This window comes from Benincasa hispida, chromosome 4, assembly GCF_027475165.1.
Source record: "Benincasa hispida cultivar pf3 chromosome 4, pf3_genome.v1.1, whole genome shotgun sequence".
NCBI classification, from domain to species: Eukaryota; Viridiplantae; Streptophyta; class Magnoliopsida; order Cucurbitales; family Cucurbitaceae; genus Benincasa; species Benincasa hispida.
The window spans coordinates 5,806,885-5,829,856 of NC_143481.1; the positions used below are offsets into that span (position 1 = coordinate 5,806,885).

The following is a 22,972-nucleotide window of genomic DNA, read 5'->3' on the forward strand; positions in this document are numbered from 1 at the left end:
ATTGCTTTAGTAAGAAAGATCCTATAATAAGGGAGATTGTTTTTATTTTTGTGAAAATAAAGAAAGGGAAAAGAATGAGAACTCCAATGGAAAAATGAGAAAGAAAGGGAGACGAAGGATAAAAAAGGTAGCAACGACCAATGGTCACAGGCAGTCTGCTGATAGTAATTGTCGACTATCACCGGTGACCATGCATTGTTTGAAGACGATCACAACAATCAATGGACGATGGCACAATGGTCGTTCAATTATTGACGATTAAGACGATTGCCCACCGACTATGAAGACAGTCAATGGTCACCGACAATTAAGATAATCGGTCGTTAATAGTCACAATGGTCAGTCGTCGACGATCAAGATGATTGCCTACCGATGATAAAGACGGTCAATGGTCGTCGATAGTTAAGACAATTGGTTGGTCGCTGATCGTCGGGTCGCCAAGAGTCATTACATTTGGTCGTTGACCGTCACAACGATCGGCCGTTAGCTCATGATGATTGGTAGTTAAAGGTCACAATGGTCGGTCGTTAACGGTCATAACGATGGGTCATTGATGGTCACAACAGTAAGTCGTCGATGATCAAGATGGTTGCCTGCTGATGGTGACGATTAAGGCGATCGATCATTAAATGTCAAGACAATCGATCATCGACGATCAAGTCAGTCGACTTTTGTTGTCGACGATCATTGACAACTATTGATAAGAGGTAGGAGATGAAGGAAAATTTTTATCAAATCTATGGCATCCATTAAAAATTATATTTCAAACCCATAGATTTAGTTTCTTAATTCGAGAATTTTATTCCGAGTATCCAAACATGAGTTTGCCTTCAAATGCCAAGTCCTCTAGTTCTAAAATTATGGGTCAAACACCTCTTAATATGGTATATTTCTTAAACTATACTATTCTAATTTTTTATTTATTTTTACAGATCTTAAGAATTTCCCGGCGGTATCATATTTTTCATTATTTTTTTTAACCATATTCGTGCATTAACTTTAATTAAATCTAAATTAATCTGAAATTATTTCACCTACTCTTAAATTATTGCAAATATAATTTTGGTTAAATAAATTGAAACTGAGTTATAGCTTTTTATCCTTTTTTAAAAACAAAATTCTAAATCCATATATGTCAAACCAATCCAATATTCTAAACATACAGAGCATTAAAAAAAATCAAAACGAAAAAAGAGTTTATCTCTTCCCATTTTAAAATTTATATAATAAAAAATAATTTCAAACAGAAAACTAAAAATCCATATCTATTTAATGAAATATAATGGAACCACTCATTGGCTTTCTTAACCACTTCAAGAGAAAGAAAGAAAAGAAACTTTGATTCAACGCTACAAGAAAATATGGCATTGGGAAGAAAGAGGCGTAAGAGGAAGAACGAGGCTGTTGATGATAAAGCAAAGAAGGAGACTCGAAGGGAAGTTGTGTTTTCTGTGACCATCGAGATGTCGTCGTCGTTGCAAGACCGAATCGTCGAAGTCGGTGACTACGGTATCCAAATTGTTATTCAAAAGTGACTGCAAGACATAGATGTGGACGAAGATCATGATCAATTCTCCATTTCATTCAAAAAGTTTGAAAGCAATTTCGCAATGAAATTTGAAGGACAAAAGAACAAAGCTAATGAGATGGAAGTGCTTATAATTGATCATTATGTAAGAGAAAGTGTAGTTTTCTTGAAAAAGTGCAAGATTGTAATGTACGAATTCTACTATTTGATGTCGGAGTGGAAATCTGTTGTGCAAAAGAATTCATTGGAGAGTGGAGACTTCAACCAACTTTGGAGTTTTAGAAAGAATATAGTCGATTTTGCAATTGAAACAATGATTTTATACATTTATACTTTGCTATAGTTAAATTCGACGCCTCTCAAAGAATCTTTAAATTTATATAATTGATTTCATCTAAAATTAATCAAGAGAAAATAAATTTTGCAATGTTGAAGTATCTTGAATTTTTATAATTACTAGGATACATACAAAATTTAGAATTTAAATCCAAAACTATTATCACGGTTCATAAATTTTCTTGCTTTTTAAGAGTTGAGTACATTAATATTCTCAAAGTAGACATTTTTTTTGGTAGCCAATAAATATTTTAATTACAGATTATGTAGAAGTTTTTGGATGTTAGCCATGTGATATTTATATTGCCCTGGTTGATTTGAACTCTGAAGTCAAAGTCAGACGTTTCTTTTTCCCATATATATTTTATCCTTTTTTAGCAAAATTAAATAGGTCATCTTTATTATATAGAAAAAAAATACTACCTATATTTTTATATAGGTTAAAATATCTGTTGGTCCACACAGTTTGAAATTTATTATATTGTAATCTTTTTTCGATAAATCTTAAAAAATAAGTCTTATTGTTATTGTGAAATTTGGATTTTTTTTTTCATCAAATTTGAGAAAATAGTAATTAACAATAATTTTACTTTGAGAAAATACACCCAACATGAATATATAAGTTTCGAAAAATATGATAGTGGAAAGATTGACTGAAGACTAATTATATGTATATTATTAACCTTTAAAAAATATTTAACTACTCAATAATACGTTTTTTTTATTATTATAATGTATTTTTACTGATATATAGTTGTATTTTTCCCTGTATTTCTTCTCTGTATTTCCTTGGATATATATCCCTTGCTTCATAAATAAAATGGCAAGGTCAATTTAGACTTTGTATTTTAATATGGTATTAGAGCAAATCAATTCTCTCTGAGAATTCCTTGCACGATGACTACTCCTTCTCTACCAAACCCTAATTCTGATTCTTCCATGAGTTCTTCGACTACAACTTCATCAACGAGTTCTTCAATTATAGAGCACTATGCCAATCCTTATTATCTTCACCATTCTGATTCAACTAATATTGTTCTTGTTTCGAACTTGTTGACGAAATCCAATTACTCATCTTAGAGTCGAGCAATGATGATTGGCCTCACTATGAAGAACAAGTTTTGTTTTGTTGATGGATCTCTTCCATGATCGATTGGCGAACTCTTAAAATCCTGGATCATTTGTAACAATGTTATTACTTCATGGATTCTCGATTCACTTTCGAAGGAGATCTCCGCCAGTGTCAAATTTTCTGATTCTGTTCACAAAATCTGGATCGATCTTCAAGAGCGATATCAACGAAAAAACAACCCTTGCGTTTTTCAACTTCGTCGCGAGTTGTCTAATCTCTCTCAAGATCAAGATTTTGTTACTACATATTTTGCAAAATTGAAGACCTTGTGGAATGAATTATCTTCTTATCGTCTAGTTTGTTCCTGTGGACAATGTACCTGTTGGAATTAAAGAAGCATGCATAGCGGAAACAACGGATCATAATGCTCTAATTACAAATAATTAAGCAAGGATTAAGTATGCAAACAAAGTTAGAGATACAACCTTTGTAGTTTCCATGAGAATCTTCGTCTCCACGATCAATCGACACCACCAATGGTAAATCTTTGCTATTCTCCAATTGAAGAACACGGTTGTGACACCGAATTATTAGTGAAAGATAGGAAATTTCACCAATTAAATTGGAGAGTCAAAGAGAATTTGTGGAAAAAATATATTGAATATTCATTCGTTTTTAAATTTTGAAAAACAAAACTTAGTTATAAACAAAACACATGTAAAAACCCTTTTTACATGGCTTCCACCTCAAACTCCATTAACATGAATAATGTAGGTGTCAAGCTCAGCAAAAGCCACTTTAAAACCCACTTAGTTAGTGGGAAAATCCAAAGATTTTTTCACTAACTATTTTTTTATTAAAATAAATTTATAATAAAACAATTTTTGACAAAAAAAATATGAAATACTAATTTCATATTTAAGAAGTTATTTAATTAAAACAATTTTATTTAAATAAAATAAACAAATTTAATATCATATATTAAATTGTCTTTGATACCTAGCTTTTGATAAATCACATTAATCAATTTTCAAATATTTTCATTCTAATATTTTATAAAAACTTATATAAAATATACTCTCCAATAATAATTAATCAATTATTAAATTGTAAATTATATCTTATATAAAATATAATTTTCCTTAAAGACCGAATTTGAACATCCAAATTCTCACTTCACATAGTTCTTCAATTTTGTCCATTGTGAGCTAGCAATCAAACTTGATGGACCTACAGATCATGGGCTCCACGATCCAAGACTAACCGATCAAACTCTTTAACCTAGTTAATCAACATTCATTAATTAACAGGACTGTCTACTATAGCCTGTAGTTGCACTCTCCTCACTGTAGATATATAATATGTCCATTTGATATAACCATCATCGATAAGTTGATCATTCACAGGTTGTTCGTAACCTCAACTAGGTTAATTACCATTTAACCCTTAAGTTACATATTTTCTCCTTAAGTACCATTGTCTCTCTAATGAACAATTGATTTAGGATCTTAATCACTAAACTCATTCCTTCTTAGGCGAACGAGAGGATTGGGCCCTTTGTTCAAGATCTGGGATCAGCCCTAAAGGAACAACCTTTCTACTGTCCCTAAAATTGGTATGAGTGAATTCCATTTTGCAAATTCTATGTCCCCAGCTATTTACCCAATCTTATCCCTGAAATGGGAGGCATATTGAGCATTACTGTTGAGCTTACCCTCATCTATGCAGATCTAGGGAGAATCCCAAATAAACAGGATTTCATAAACACCTCAGAATTCAGATCAAGTTATCTAGGTCATCAAGAAGTGAAATTAATCAGTTTACATTAAATGGTGTTAATACGTAACCGTGATTATTTCGTGTTCAGTCTTACATAATCTCGTCGTGTAGAACACCCCCGTTCATATGTCTCTACATGAACGAACTGATTACATCTTTTATGACACTTCACAACATTTGTAACAATCATAAAGCGGTCGTATTCAATAGTATCTCTAGAAATAGGTACCCAATCTAATCCAAGTACTATAGACTATTTAGGCTATTATACTCAGATTTTGTTGATGGAGCTCGAGCCTACGATTAATCGTGTTTTTTCCCTCACCATCCAAGAAGTCGAACAATGTGCACTTCCTTCTTCCATTGTTGTTATTGTACCTGATGTTCAGAATGCTATTGCTCTTTTGGTTAAGAGCTCCACTCCTTCTAATTCTCGTTATTAATCAACCTCCAATAGGAAGAAGGATCGTCCTATTTGAACAAATTGTGGAATATCAGGTCATGTTGTTGATTGATGCTATAAGCTTCACGGTTATCCACCTGGACATCGATTTTATTAGAAGCCTTCTATTGCTAAACCTTCATTTGATGCTTCTTCCTCAACTGCTACTGATTCTTTGGGATCGTTGAGTGTTGATCAATGTCAAGGTTATTAGCTATGTTACAGTCGCATACTGCCAAAGTTAAGGCTGATTCTGCTTTACCAATGTCTGGTACTTCCTATGTGGCAGGTATTTGCTCCCCTTCTCCTGTTTTTACTCCAGATTTAAATACTTGGATACTTGACTCTAAGGCTTATGTACATATTTGTAGTAAACGTGAGTTGTTTGCATCTCTTACTGCTATTTCAGATGCTTCTATTTCTTTGCCAAATAAGTTGCACATTACTGTTGAATTTGTTGGCACTGTTTGTATTTCGACGACCTTGTTCTTTAGAATGTCCTGTTCTTACCATCTTTCAGTTTTAACCTAATCTCTATTAGCTCTTTGACTGCAAACTTACCAATAATTGTCAAGTTTCTCGGTGATTCTTCTTTTATCCATGACAAGTTCTCTTCGAGGATGATTGACAAAGCTAGGCTATGACTGGACTTATATCTTCTGCATTCTTATCACAGTTTGTTGTTTCTATTTGTTCTAAACTTATTGATGCAATTGTTTGTAATAGTTCTTTGAAATCCTATTCTATGCATATCTAACATAATCATTTGGGACATCCATCACATAAATATTTGAATGCATTATAGAATATATTGTGTTTTTCTTCTCTAAAGAGTGATGTTTCTTCTTACTTAGTATGTCCTTTTGCTAAACAACGAAGATAATCTTTTACTTATCACAATCGTCTTGCAAATAAAAAGTTTGACTTGATTCACTGTGACACTTGGGGCCCTCATCAGTCCTTGACACATAATGGCTACAGATTTTTTCTCACCATTGTGGATGACTATTCACATTACACTTGGGTTTTCCTGATGAAACAAAAATCTGATGCTTTGGCTATTGTTCTAAAATTTTTCACTTTTGTCGAAACCCAATTTGGCTGTTCTATTAAGTATTTCGGATCTAATAATGCTCTTGAGCTATCCTTCACAGATTTTTTTTTCTTTTCTAAAGGAGTTCTTCATCAATTTAGTTGTGTAGAAAGACAAGAACAAAATTCTGTTATTGAAAGAAAGCATCAACATTTATTGAATGTTGCCCGAGCTCTTATGTTTCAATCTAGGGTCCCTATTCAATTTTGGGAAGAGTGTGTTTTGATTGCGGCTTTTCTCATTAACCAAACTCCTCCCGACCTTGATTGGCAAACCCCTTATTACAAACTACATAAGTATGTTGCAGATTACTCTTCCTTGTGCACTTTTGGATGTCTTTGTTTTGCCTCTACCTTGTCTTTTCGTTGCTTAAAGTTTCATCCTCGTGTTGTAACATGTGTCTTCATGGGATATCCTCGGGGTGTTAGGGACTTGAACTTGCTCGGTCAACTCAAGGTATTTGTCTTTCTCAACGCCATTATGTTTTTCAGCTCTTAGAAGATACAGAGTTTCTTGCTTGTAAACCTTTTGTCGTTCCTATTGATCCGAATATAAAGCTCCAAGCTGATGATGTAATTTTATTAGAAGATCCTTAGGTTTATCGATGTCTCATTGGTTGGTTGTTATATCTCACTGTTAGTCGTCCTGATATCAATTTTGCTATGCATAAACTTAGTCAATTTGTAGCTAAGCCGAGATCCTCTCATCTTGCTTCCGCACATGACCTTCTTAGGTATCTCAAAGGCTCTCCAGGACAAGGACTTTTCCTTAAGAAGTTTGATTCTTTTCAATTTGAGGCCTTTACTGATGTTGATTAGGGTTCTTGTTTGGATTCCCGTAAGTCTACTATTGGTTTTTGCTTCTTCTTAGGTGAGTCTCTTGTTATTTGGAAGGCTAAAAAGCAAACAACTGTTTATCGGTCTTCTGCAGAAGTCGAGTATCGTGCATTAGTCGCAAGAACGAGTGAGCTTATTTGGTTGCATCAATTGCTTAGAGAGTTGCATATTATTTTGCGTTCTCCTTCTTTGATTTTTTGTGATAATACTGTTGCTGTACATATTTCTACTAATCAGGTTTTTCATGAGCAGACAAAACATATTGAATTAGATTACCATTTTGTTCAGGAGTGGATTGTTCAAGGTGATGTGAAGCTGCTACCCATTCAGACTCATCTTCAATTGGTTGATTTGTTTACAAAACCACTATCTTTGACATCTTTTACTAGGGAGTAATCAATTTATTACTACCATCTTGAAGGGGAGTATTAAGATGTATTTTTACTGACGTATAGTTGTACCTTTTCCTGTATTTCTTCTATGTATTTCCTTGGATATATATATCCTTGCTTACTTCATAAATAAAATAGCAAGGTTAATTTAGACTTTGTGTCTTAATATTTTTTCAAAATGTTAAAGGATGAATGGATTATATGAACTAATTTTATAAAAAAAACACAAGATAATTTTAAGTGCTCAAAGGTATATATAAAGATTAAAATAAAATAAATATTAAAATATTATTTTGATTCATATAATTTGAAATTTATTTTAATTTCAGTCTCAATAAATTGTATATTTAGTTTCTACAGTTAGTTTATTATTTATTTTTTAGAAGGGAAAGTTTTTACCACTAATTTAGAAGGATGTTATGTTCGGTTGCTATAAATTATTTTTGAAGTATAAAGGGAGATAACGTATTTTTTTTTTCTTTTTTCTTTCAATTATTATTATTATTATTATTTAATATTTGGTAATCGATGTAAAATTAAAACGCCTTCAAGATTTGAGAAAAATGCTAGGCATATAAGTTCAATTACTTCAACATGAAAGTGGAATTTTGTGGAATAGGCATATGGTTCTAATAGAATATAACGTGTCTTTAAAAGGTATCAAAGAATAGGTTTTGTCAATGATGTTTGATCCAAGATTTGAAGTATCAATATCACTAGAAACATCGAAATTTTAATTTTATGAAAATACCGATATCGATGAAAATTTTGAAAAAAAAATTATGAAAATTAATGAAAATTGTTAGGATTAGTTAATAAAACATTGATTGTGACATAGCTATGTTATAATTGACCATTTTAATCATAATTTAAATAAGTAAGACAACATTTAGATGTCTTTTGTAAATGTTTCTATAAATGTTGATGCGAGAGCATAAATTTAAAAAGAAATAGAAGATGATTACAAAATAATATAAAGCTTAAGAATATATTGAGATGAAATAATGTGAAAATTATAAAAATTTTGAATGGTTTTAAAGGAAAAAAAACTCTCATTAATTCAACTTTGAGGTGAAATGATGCGAAAATTTGCTAAAAAAAATTTGAATAAGGTTAAAAATAAATATATGTTATTTTTTGTGGTTTTTTCAAATTCAAATTATTTAGAAATAAAATATTTAGGTCAAAACTAAAGCTCAAAATTGAAAAAAGATGGAAATTAAAAAAAACAAACAACACATAAAAAAGCTTAATCTTTTGTCAAAACTGATATTGATGTGTAAAACTATAGAATTGTGTGTAATTGGATCATAAAATTAAAAAACTTGAACTTACCTAAAGTAATTAATTAAAAAAATTGAAATTTTCTCGAAATTTTATCGAAATCTCAAAATTTTGTCGAAATGAGAAAGTCAGAATATTATCAAAATATTCTTGGAATTTCAAAATTTCTCGAAATTTGATCGAAATTGGGGAAATTTAAATTTTGAGGTCATTTTAAACCATGGTTTGACTTAACTTAACAAGTGATTTAAATAATCCATTCAGTATTATTTTTACCAAACACACACACAAAAAAAAAAAATAAATAAATAAATAAAATAAAAGCTTAAGATTATTTCATTAAAAAAAAAAAATCAACTTCTTAATGGCAGCTTTTGCCATGGACACTTTTATTATTTTATGGGAGAAGACAATATTTTTTACTAAAACAATAATATAACAACCTCTCATCTTTTAGTCGATATTATATATTTTATGTCAAGTAAATTATAGTTATGTTATTATTTGTTTACTAAATACATGTTTGAAAGTCATTTTTTAAATGGTTTAAAATCACTTATCGTATATTAAATCACTTAAAATTATTATTTTAGTCTCTTCAAATCAATTTAATAATGCTATTAAAATTTTCAAATTATTTAAAAATATTTTTAAGTGACGTCGAAAATGACAAATTATTCCGACTATTTTAAAAACACTCACACCTTCTATAAGTTGGAAATGTTATACATCTGGCTCATTTGTCTTCTTTCCCTTGAGAATATGTTCTAAAAAGTTATATTAATAAATAAAATAAAATAAAATAAAACTCATAAGTTATACCTTATACTTGACATGATGCTTCTAGCTTACTTTTCATTCCAAGATTTTCAATTATTTTCACAAATTTCATCCACTAGTTTTTTCTTCTTTTCTTTTTTAAAATAGATATTACATTAAATTAAAAATAAGCTCGAATAATATAAAGATGGCATATTATTGAACAAATCTTCCGAAATTCACAAAATTTAATAAGAATTTAATCATATTCTCTAACGACTTGTTTGCTAACCATTTAGGCCTTGTTTGATAACTATTTTGTTTTTTTTTTTAAAATTAAACTTATTTCCTTCCCATTTTTTTACCATGATTTATATATTTCTTAAATACCATAGTTGAATTCTTAGCCAAATTCCAAATACAACAAGAAATTTTTAAAAGTTATTTTTATTAGTTTTCAAAATTTGGCTTGATTTTTTGAACAATTAATAAAATGTGGATAATAAAAGAAGAAATTTGAAGGTGTGAGTAGTGTCGATAGACTTAATTTTGATAAACAAAAACTAAAAAACCAAATCGTTATCAAATTGGATTTTAGTTTTGAAAATTAAACCTACAAATCTCACTTTCATCCATTAGTTTTCAAGTTTAGTTGGCCACAGGAGTGTTTTTAAAACTAAGTCAAAATTTGAAAATAAAAAATAAAAGTATATTTTAAAATTTTGTCTTTGTTTTTAAATTTTGGCCAAACTCATCTCTTTTACCTAAAAAAGATACCAATTGTGGTAACAAATTGAGAAAAAATAGATTTTTTTTTTTTTTTTTCAAATGGAGTGGTTATGAAAAAAGACTTGAATATTCTAATTTATTAAAGTAACGTAAGAATTTTTTTAATAGTGAAAATGAATTAAAAAGAAAAACTTGTAACGCTTATGATAAATATTACCGAGAGGATAAATAATTTACAAAATATGGGGACTGTATTTTTTTTTCTTTTATTAAATAGATATAAAAAAGTTAAGGGAAAAAACTAATTAAAAATAATCAAAAGTGTCCTTCCTATGATTAAAATATATTATTATTATTATTATTTAAAATTAAATTAAAAGAAGATAAATAAATTACATCTCACACATGCATTACATGTTTCTATTAGATTTATGATTCTAAGTTTTCAACGAGATTTTATTTTAAATTCCTCTATCAATTATTTAAAATTTAGAGTCCACATGAACCATAAAAGTTGGAAGCATATTGTTTTTTTTATTCAACCATTTATAGGGTGAGAGATTGGAATATATGTCGTCTTAACTATAGTTTATTAATAAATCAAAAATATTTTTTTTTTGTTTAAATGCTATAATTAATAAATTAAAAGTAGAATATTATTAACAAAAATATGATAATAGAAATGTCTTACAAATTATATATAATGTATTTTCTTACAATGATTGCTCTGATATTTAATATATAATTTAAATTAATAATGATTAATTAGGATACTAATTACTATCAGATACGTTTTATTATTTATTTTTATAAATTTAGATATCTATTTTTTTTAACATTTTCATTGTATTCCGTAGAAAATATATGGTTTAATACTTTATAAATACACTATATATTAGTACACTAAAAATAAACTTATTTGAATAATCTTTTAAAAGATTAAATTTAAAATTAAAATAAAATAATTTTCTTCAATTTTGAATAATATATTTTTAAGAGGCTGAAAATGTGTTAGTTTATTTATTTATTTTTTGTTTAATTCCTATCTGAAAAAAAAAAATTGTTTAAAATTCTTTTAAAAAAACACGAGAAAGTAAATAAAGTAAAAAGTAACATTACTATAGCTTAATTTGATAAGACATGAGAAAATCAATTAAAATTACATTAAATACATTAAAGATATATAACTAATAACTATCATGTGTGCACGTGCACGTGTGTGGGAAACTAGAAACTTCTAAGATTTTTGAAATTTTATCTCTTTTTGGAATTTTATTATTAATTATAATTAAATGAGAACTAATATTTTTTTATTTAAAAAAATGGTTATATAAGTATTTAGTCAGCAGAATATTTTACATTCAACATATTCACATTCTTAGGTTTATAGTCTTATCAATTAACGTAATTGATAAATGAAATAATGGTCTTTTTTTTATAAAATATATATATATATATATACGAAAAAATCAAGGAACAATCTATTTCATGATAAAACTACTTTTTTTTTTAAAAAAAAGTTTGATTAAACTAGTTGTAACATATTGCACACATCATTGGAATAAAAAAAAAATTCACTAATAAAATAACTTGAAAACATCTATATGAAATTTTGATAACTACTTGTGAGAGCATTTTGCTAAAGCATATTTATTGATGCTTAACATTACTTTGCTTTTATACAAACTTATAAACTTTGAAAGAATAAATTAAGAATGAGATACTCCGATTTTCGTTAAATAATAATAATAACAATAAAGGAATATGGGATAGCTCTTTAGGTAGTTGAAAAATTCCTTCGATTATATTATTGTAATTTTATTATATGAAAAGTAATGGAATTTTGTGACCTTTGCTTTTCATCTTCCATATGGTTTAAAAAATCGCAATTAATTATTATTAAAGTGAATTTTACTTTAATTATAATTTTACAATGAACATTATTAACAAGCATTTATTTATTTAAAGTACTTTTACTATAATTAATTGAATTTTGTGACATTTCAAAAATCTACCTGTGACCCTTACACTTCTCAAGATTGTTTGAAAAAAGAATGCGATGTATTAATTATAAAGTAATTTTGATTTTAATAATAATTTAAACTTAACTATTTTTTTAATAGTTAAACTTAATTATCCAAAGAACTTAGTTACAAGCCATCTATTCTATCTTGATAAGATATTAATATGTAAAAGTGCAAACAATCTCTCAAAAATTACATAATACACTCGACTGTAACAAAAGATGGAAAGAAAAAAAAAACATTTTGGCAAAGTCCTATGTTCGGCACAAAAGATTTCTTTTTTGTGTTCAGTGGAAAACGCTTAATGATCTGATTTTATATATATATATATAAAAGAGATAAAATGAATATGTAAAAGATTATTCCTAACTCTCTCACTCTACGTATACTAAGATGAGATAGAATATAATGTACACTTATTATATTTAAACCATTAATTAATAATATTAATGTTTATAGCTTAGCCAATAATTAAGGATAATAACTATGTGCATTATATGTATAGTATGTAATTGAATTTTTCTATTTATAAGATTTTCCCTAAATTTATAATGATTTTATATATTTTGTAAGTAACCATAGAAATTCAATATGTTTTTTTATGATATAGTTATTTTAAGTATCAATTTTGGTACCTACAACAACGAATGCCTCATTCAAAAAATTTTAAAAAGTAAAGTTTTTTATTTTAAAATTTTAATGAAAAGTGTAAGTTACACAATTTAAAAAATTAAAAATTCAAAATAAAACTTCAAATTTACAAAATTGTACCTAAAACGGTGTGTTTTTTCTTTGAAAATTAAACTCCTCTCATTCTTTACAATTATTAAAATTAATTCATTAATATTTATTATTTCAAATATTGCTAAAAAGATAATTATAATAAAATATTTAAGAAAAAAAGAAAAGTAAAGAACAAGATGGAGAGAAAAAGTTTCTTCTATTATAAATATTATGATAATAGATGCTCATGTTTAATATCCATTGATAATGTGTCATGCTCTCATTTTCCATAGCGTTGTCCATGTGTCATTATATATTATTAGTGTTCATGTAATCCACCTTCTACTTGCCAAATTGCTTAAATAGTGATATTTTGTGGGTTTTGGAATACATATATTGGGCAAAATCAAAAAAGATTGGAGAGAGTGGAGAAATCCATCTTTTTTATTTTATTTACTTTTGTTATTTATTTATTTCAAATATTTAATATTATATTTAATTTATTTTAATATTATATTTTATTGGTATCATGTTGTGCTCCTCAAATTCACAATACGTTATCAACACGAGCTCCTATCGTTTTCCTTGCTAAAGGTAAGTCCTAAAGGTATGTTGGGTTTTCTCTCTCTTCGTCATAATTAATAAATTAAATGTTGTTTTACATATTTTATATATTAAAATTTTAATATAAATATAATATTTTGTAATAGTGTCACTGTGGAAAACATTACAAAATTCAAATTTGTAGCATCTGATATTAACAGTAATAATTATTTGTCATTAGTGCTTAATGCCAAAATGCACACGGATGGATGCCATAAAAATGTGATCATCAAAAAATAATTTTTCTTCCTAAAACTCGTTGAAAATAAATGCACTTGAGGCTCCAAAATTTTAAATCAATATGTTAGAGAAGACATTTTTCTACATTTCGGATATACTCTTGCAGTAGCAATATTAAGAGAAAGGTTTTAAACAGTATTCTGAACTAATTTCATGTCTTCTCGTGGTCGAATAAAATAACGAGTTATTGATGAAAAATCATGAATCTCGACCAATTGGAGCAACACCATTCCCTGAAATGAATGTTGTGGATGTTAATAATCATGGTCGAGGTCGTAGTCGCAGTCAAGGTCGTGACCGTGGCAGAGGAAGAAATAATTATTATTTTCGTAATGATCATTCTAATCATTCAAATTTTAAAAGAACCACTCAAAATGATGATCACAAAGGAAAAATTACACAAGATAAGAGTTCAAAAAGTGTTGAAAATAAATGCTTCTGCTGCGGAATGACTGAGCATTGGTCACGTACCTGTCGTACATCAAAATACTTAGTTGTTCTCTATCAACCATCTCTAAAGGAAAAAGAGAAAAATATAGAAGCAAAATTTTCATACTAGGATAATGACATATTTGACCCTTCCCATATGACAAATTTGGACGTGGCGGACTTTTTTGAATCTCTTGAAGAGAAAATTGGCAGAATTGATGGAACATCAAATGTTTCATTTGACTTTGAAAATATCTAGATTTAATGTTGTTTTTTTTCACCTCTATGTTTTTATTTCCTCTTCGTAAATGTTAACCTTTATATATTCCGAATGTTGTTTTTCTTCTTGTAATTATTTTCTTTTAATGAAGAAACGGATCATTTTCATATGTTTGGTGACTAAAAATGAGCAAAGAAGATTTATATCTAGCAGATAGTGCAACTATACATACAATACTTACAAGTAGAAAATATTTTTCCAAACTGACAATGCAAAAGTTAATACGATACCAGGTTCTGCAAACCTGATGGAAGGCTTTGGAAAAGAAATTATTATTTTGCCTAGAGGAATAAAATTTGCAATTGACAATGCATTGTTTGCTAGTCAATCAAAGAGAAATCTACTTAGTTTTAAAGATATACGTTGTAATGGTTATCATATTGAGACTGATAGAAAGAATAATATGGAGTATCTTTGTATCATATCTACCATCTAATATGTAAAATATATATTGGAAGAGTTGCCTATTTTATCTTCTGGATTATATTATACTCAAATATGAGTAATTGAAACATATGCAATAATGAACTTGAAGTTCATGAATCCATACATATTTATAATTTGGCATAACAGATTAAGTCATCTAGGATCTATAATGATGAAAAGAATTATTGAGAATTCAAACGAACATCAATTGAAGAGCCAGAAGATTATTCAATCTAATGAATTATAATGTGATGCTTGCTTTCAAGGAAAATTGATAATTAAATCATCAATAGCTAAAGTGGGGTCTGACTCACCTACATTTTTAGAACGAATTCATGGTGATATATGTGAACCTATTTGAAGGAAATCAGACATGAGGATTTCCATGAGCAAGAATTGATCATTCCAAATTTCATTCGTATTTGAACACACACAATTAGAAACGAAAACTAACCAGTCATGCATAATACGAAATTACATCATGCTTTACAATAAGTTTAAGGGATAGAACATCATACCTTTGAAAACTCATCTTCAAAATCACTCGATCACGAACGCTCATACAATCTCCAAGACTGCAACACACGAACGCTCGAACACAGTGAACGCAACACAGCACGATCAAACAACAAACTCGAACTCAATGATCTCCAAGATCACAAACCCAACGAACTAAAGGAAATCAAATCCAAGATTTCCATGAGTAGCGAAATAAAGATCATTTCAAATTATAATCATGAATGAACATTACAAATTACAGTCGTATAGAAACATGCGGTTATGCAATTAATACAGAAATTACAGCATGAATAACTACAAATGAACAATGAGAAAACTCTACAAACATTTGTAGACTCGTCTCCACGCTCCTTGCTCACGAACGTTCGAATACAGCAACCTCGAATGCTCGAACAACACGACTGCAACTCTACACGAACACTTCGCGCTCATCCTCAACGATCACCTCGATCACGAACTTCTCAACAACACGAATGGCCTCCACAAAATCTCGACGGTGTCGAGTTGAGCATGACACCACCAAAAAGGTTACCTTAGTATTCTCGGTGTGAGAATCCAGAGAGTGGGCTCTGTTCGGACTTGGTATGAGGCAGACCAAGGAGGAAAGAACAATCATGTACACGATCGAGCAAGTGGGAGAAGACAGAGATCTATCATATAAGTTGATGCCTAATCGTTTAGCTAAAGCTAAGTGATCGTCTAGCAAAAGCTAAGCGATCATTTAGCTCAGTGTCTGTCGCCTATAGACACTACACGATCATTTACTTTTGGCAAGTTGTCGCTTAGTAAATACTGCACGATCGCTTAGCTCGCCCAAGCTGTCGTTTAGTAAATCAGTATTTACTTGACAACTACGTGAGTTTTCTTTTGCGAGAGAAAATCTCAAAACAAACTTTTCCAACATTTTGTAAAACTTTTCTAAAATTATGAAAACCATTTTCCTTTTAACTCACGGTTACCATGAAAATTCAATAACCACCCACTCAATTGGTTATTAAAGAAAAATAATTAATTATCCAATAATTAATATTATTATAAATATAAATGATAACCAACTTATCATACTATATTTATAACCTATAGTTTTAATATTTCATCTCATGAAACATATAAACCATGTTCTTTTTCTATTCCATGGTTCTTAATGTAAATCTCATTTACATAAATTCTCCACTAGATATATCTCATACATCATACCGATTATATCATATATATAATTAATATACCTCTTGTCAATTTGAACATTTCAAACACCAAGAACTGATCCTCAACTGAATCCATTGAGCTACCAAGGGGACCTTATGAACCTGTAGCTCGAAGCTCCAACGGTACGTGAATAACTGACTAAACTCTTTAGTCACGGGATCCACCATCCGTTAGCTGCCAGGCACTCCACTAAAGACCGAAAGCTGAACTTTCCTTGCCACAGATATATTATATGTGTCCATCTTAACCAATTAGCAGTGCGACAACCCTTCATAGATCGCTCGTAAGTACAACTAGGCCAATAACCGTTATGCCCCTGCTTCGGGGAAGGAGTGAATCCATCTTGTGTGACTGAGTTCCTAGCTCCCAAATCAGACAAATCCCCAAAAAGGTAGATAATGTTGAGTTGACAATCTAGCCACTCTCTCACCCATACTAATCAAAGAACCACCCTCAAATGCAAGAGTTCCCAAAACACTCAAGATTGAGGTCATGTCACCTATGGTCGTTTAGATGAGATGTAAGTCTTAAGTATCAACGACGTTATATAAAGAGACTAGTCATCTCGTGGTCCGGTCTTATACAAACTCTTTGTATAGGACACCTCCGCTCGCATGTTTCCACATGAATGGTCAGAATCTATCTGTAGTGGTTCACAATACTTGTAAACCTCTACAAAGCAGGTCGTATCCGTAGTGCCACCAGGATTAGGTATCCTTACATAATCCTTATACTACATACCTATTTAGGTTATCACTTAAGGCATGATCCACTTGTATATCTCATATAATGCTTAAGTTTACATACAATAACCATTGAGCTTTGTTTATTGGATATGAGTAAATGCCAAATAAAATAACTCTTATTTTATTCATAACAATGTGTACAGTTTACAAACTGCAAGACTTCGGGAGAATTAGCACACCAATCCCAACAATCTTCCACTTGTTCTAATGCCTTGGAAGACTAATGTACAATACATGAAAAAATACAAGTATAATATACAATAAACTAGGGCATACTCTATACCCCAGTATCATCTCCCACTTGCCCTAGACAAGATGCCGCATGTCCGTAGACCTAAAGATTCCAGATGACCCTCGAACACTTTAGCCGCGAGAGCCTTTGTAAACGGATCAACAACATTATGCTCCGTCGCGATCTTCGTGACTATCGCATCACCGTGATGGTATTTCCATTCGGTATGCTTGCCTCGACGATGACTCCGAGGTTCTTTCAAATTTTCCACAGCCCTGCTGTTATCACAATAAAGAGTGATCGACAAATCCATATTTGGAACAACTTCCAAATCTGTAAGGGATTTCCTCAGCCAAACAGCATCCTTAGCTGATTCACAAGCGGCGACGTATTCGGCTCCCATATTGGAGTCTGCAATGCATCCTTACTTGATGTTTTGCCACACTACAACCCTTCCATTCAGAGTGAACACTGACCCTGATGTCGATTTACGAGAATCTTTATCAGTCTGAAAGTCAGAGTTCGTATATCCTGTAAGGATCAGATCTCTATCTCCATACATGAGCATGTAGTCCTTCGTTCTCTGAAGATACGTGAGGATCGTCTTGACTGCTATCCAGTGATCAAATCCTAGATTGGACTGATAACGATTGACAATCTCTACTGCGTAGCAAATGTCAGTTTTGGTACACAACATTGCATACATTAAACTTCCAACAACTGAAGCATAAGGAATCCGTCTCATCTCCACAACCTCTTGAGGTGTCTTAGGATATTGATCCTTAGACAAAACGATTCCATGCCTGAAGGGTAACAAACCCTTCTTGGAATCCTGCATCCTGTACCTGATCAACATTTGATCAATGTACGATGCCTAAGACAAGGCTAATCTCTTGTTCTTACGATCCCGAATGATATAGATCCTTAGACTATACTGTTCCTCACCTAAATATTTCATTTGGAACTGTGAAACTAGCCATTTCTTGATGTCAATCAGAAACCCTACATCATTCTCAATGAGTAAGATATCATCCACATACAATACCAAGAAAGCTACTGAGTTGTTGATGATCTTCTTGTAAACACAAGGCTTATCAACATTCTGATCAAATCCAAACGATTTGACTGCACTGTCAAATCTAATGTTCCACGATCTAGATGCTTGTTTCAGCCCATAAAAGGACCTATTAAGCTTGCAAATTTTTTGCTCTTGATCTGGAACTACGAACCCTTTTGGTTGAGCCATTAAAAAAGGCAGACTTGACGTCCATTTGCCATATCTCATAATCATAAAATGTGGCTATGGACAGGAGTATCCTGATAGACTTGAGCATGACAACAAGCGAGAAAGTTTCCTCATAGTTCACTCCCTCGACTTGGGTATAACCTTTTGCCACGAGTCTAGCCTTAAAGATTTGCACTTTTTCATCTACACCTCGTTTTCACTTGTAGATCCATTTATACCCAATAGGTTTTATCCCATCAGGCTGATTCACAAGCTCCCAGACTTGATTAAAGTACATAGACTCCATCTCCTGGTTCATGGCCTTAATCTACTCATCCTTGTCAACATCCTCCATTGCTTGCTTAAAAGACAATGGATCCTCGACTCCATCATTAAAAATGACGTTCTGGGCTTCAATCAAACCCATGTAGCCATCCGGTGGGTTTATAACCCTCCCATAACGTCAAGGCAGTCTCAACTCTTGAGCTGGTTGACTAGATGCACCGACCTCAATAATGCTTGTTGATCTGTCAGTCTGTTCAACAACTCTTGTTGAACCCTCAGTAGTCTCAGTCTCATTAAAAATCTCACGTAAAACAAGCTTACTTCGTGGTTTATGATCCCAGATGTGGTCTTCTTCCAAGAAGATAACATTTGTTGAAACAAACACTTTGTTCTCACTCGGATCATAGAAGTATCTACCACTCGTTTCCTTGGGGTAGCCTACAAAGAGGCAAACTTTTGAACGTGGTTCAAACTTTTTTGGGTTAGTCACAAGCATATGGGCCGGACACCCCCCAAATCCTGAAGTGATGTACACTACCTTTACGACTTCTCCACAACTCAAAAGGTGTTTCAGAAATACTTTTCGAGGGAACGTCGTTCAAAATGTAGCATGTAGTCTCCACTGCAAAACCCCAAAACGAGTCTGGAAGATGAGTATAACTCATCATAGACCGAACCATGTCCAACAAGGTTTTGTTTCTCCTTTATGATACACCATTTTGCTGAGGTGTACCTGGGGCCGAGAGTTGGGATGCAATCCCATGTTCTATCAGATAGTTTTGGAATTGGAGGTCTATATACTCTCCACCATGATCAGATCGCAGTGTTTTTATCTTCTTACCTAACAAGTTTTCAACTTCAGTCTTATACTCCTTGAACTTATCAAGGGCTTCAGACTTACGTTGTATTAGGTAGAGATACCCGTACCTTGAATAATCATCTATGAAAGAGATGAAATATTCATGCCAACCTCGATCCCCAACACTCATCGGACCACAGAGGTCTGAATTTACAAGCTCCAAAGCTTCCTTGGCTCTATAATCTTTTCCAGTAAAAGGTCGTTTGATCATATTGCCTTCAAGGCACGAGTCATACACCGACAAGGAGTTTTCTTCTAAACTCTTTAGAAGTCCACATTTCATCAATTGCTCAATCCTATTAAGGTTGATAGATGCCAAAGATGGGCATTTTCCTTAGGAGAAACCTTTGGTCTTTTAGCTGTTGTTGCCGTACTGAACATTGCAGTGTTAAACAAGGCTTTTATGACTAATGACCTTAGTACATACACATTGCTTTTCATTGAACCAAAACCAATCTCCATTTCATTCTTGAAAATAAACACTTTACTCTCAGAAAAGGAGACGGTATAACCTTGTTCAATGAGACAAGAAACCGAGATTTAGTTCTTCTTGATATGAGGAACTACGAAAACATTATCCGGTAACAAATAACGTTTCTTGTCCAAAAATAATTCCAGCCTACCTACAGCAACAACTGAAACAACCTCACCAATACCGACTCAAAGAGTCAACTCTCTCTATGCCAACGTTTGCCAGGAATTAAATCCTTGGTAAGAGAAACTGACGTGATTAGTAACACCCGAATCAAGGATCCAGGTAGAATCATCATTCTCTACCAAATACGTCTCCAAGACCAATAAATCATATTTACTATCTTTAGACATCCTCCTCTTTTGGAGAGTAATGGGATCAGTATCAGAACCTAAATAAGCTCCAAGTTCAATTTTAGAGAACATTTCTCTTCTATGAACTTCAAGAGTCAACAACACTTGCTTTCTCTTCCTGAAGTTTAACTTAGGAGCTGACACTACTAGTTTTGTCATCCATCCCTTTGTACTAAAAAAGTAAGAAGTTACGTTCAAACAAATTTTGCAACGAGTCCATGATCTTACGTGCAATGGCCATGTTCTCAACCCTTTTGGCCAAAGCATTAGGTATGCTAGCCAAAATGTGAAGTCGGGCCAATGAATTAGCCTTCATCCACATCTTATATGCATTACGAACACTACGCAGTGCATCAAGGGTCGGGACTTGAGGACACTCCTCAATCATGACAAACTCGAGGTCGTTTACCACGAACTATGTTTTACAAGACTCTTTCCACTATATGTAATCGGTCAATCTAGAGGCATTAAATGGAAAATCAAACATGTTGCTAAAATAAAAAACACATTGACCTACTTTAGGTTTTAAGCAAATACTCATTGAAAAAAAAAAATACAACATCCAATACAGTTTAACAAAACTAACATGAACCCGATGTGACATATAGTTTCACAATGACGCTTCAAAGGTTTAGGACAAAAGCCGTCCAAGTGTGGTCAATTCATCCCTCTTCTGAATTGAGACATTCTCAACTAGCCATTAATACCAGAACAACTCTTGCTCCTATAACGACTAGCCATCATTGATTTGGTCAAGAAATCACTAACTTACTTCACAATTTCCCGTAAGTGTGTCTGATTTCCTTATTATGCGTGCACTGCGCCATAAACTTGACAGATGAATCTTATTGTCTTAACTTACAGCATGTGAACAAATATGAATGTGAATGAATGAATCATGCAAGCTCATGTTGCCATAAACTTGATGACATAAAGATGGAATGTTATGCTGTGTTATCGTTTATGCATACTACGTCTAAATATATGCGTTGTTAATGATATGCTTGTAGTATGCGATGGAGTAATGCATGTCACAAGTTTCCTTGTGCTGAAACCAAGTATAATTCCAACGCAAGTTTCTCAGAATAATCCGAGGTCGAACACAGGGATTTTTTTCGTTAATGTGTTACTCATGTGGTATATGCATCCGGTTTTTACAATTAATAAAGAATAGTTGTTTATACAGTAATCTAAAGTGCGATGAAAATAAAATTACGTTAATAAAATAAAGTTGCGTTGATAAAATAAAATCCTAAACTAATATGATACAAGATACAAGATACATGACACATGATATTGAAAGAGTAATTAGTAAAAACAACACAAATTTGTCAATCGCGTTAAAGATGTAACTAAGGTTCCACTTTCCCTTGGTGTACACCTTTCGGTAATCGGCCATGTTCCCATATCTCTATGGTGAAACAGGGATGAACGTGATGAACGCAAGGTTGCTTCCATCTCTGGAAGTACTACTCGCTTTAGTTAACGCATTCTTCCAACCTTCTTTCGATAGTTGGAATAACATCTTCACTTCTACTCTCACAGGTGAAGATGCCATTGAGCATGCTTTAGCTAAACTTAGTTATTTCCTTAACACAAATTAATTTACTTGCTTAATTCTTATTAATTACCCAGGGAATTAGGAAACCATCATGAAGAAAATGGATTATGGATGAACAGAAATAGACAGAGAGATGATAATGGTAATGATCATATCATTTAATACTAAGATTAAGTGTTCGATATATGGTGTGAATGAAAGATTAAGAAGATTAATACAAGTGATGAAATAGAGATTAGAAACAAATACAGAAGGAGTGTCAACGTCTTGACACAGATTCCGAATGGAGGTTTTGCTTGCCGGTGTGTGGTAGAAATGGAGAGGAGAGCTTCCCTTTCAGGCTTGCTCTTCTGGTAGAAATGACCTCCGTATAGGGCTTCAAGACGAGGATTGGAAGGATTCATTGCCCGGAGACTCACCTCTCGGCCTTATCTCGTAATTATCCTGGATCTACTCTGGAAATCAGTTCAGACCAGTCTCTCTCTCAGATCAGTATATACATGTCTCTATGTATTCAAGTATATCCCTCAGTGATTTTG

At 31.7% G+C, this 22,972-nt stretch overlaps 1 protein-coding gene across 1 annotated transcript; it reads left to right on the top strand.

Annotated features, from left to right (window-relative positions):
• The first annotated feature begins 1,361 nt into the window (after positions 1-1,361).
• Positions 1,362-7,482, top strand: LOC150036425 (uncharacterized). Its single transcript, XM_090313122.1, has 4 exons — positions 1,362-1,509; positions 5,447-5,622; positions 6,679-6,822; positions 7,069-7,482. Exons 1-4 carry the CDS (start codon positions 1,362-1,364, stop codon positions 7,480-7,482), a joined length of 882 nt encoding a protein of 293 aa, XP_090169248.1.
• The last annotated feature ends 15,490 nt before the right edge of the window (positions 7,483-22,972 follow it).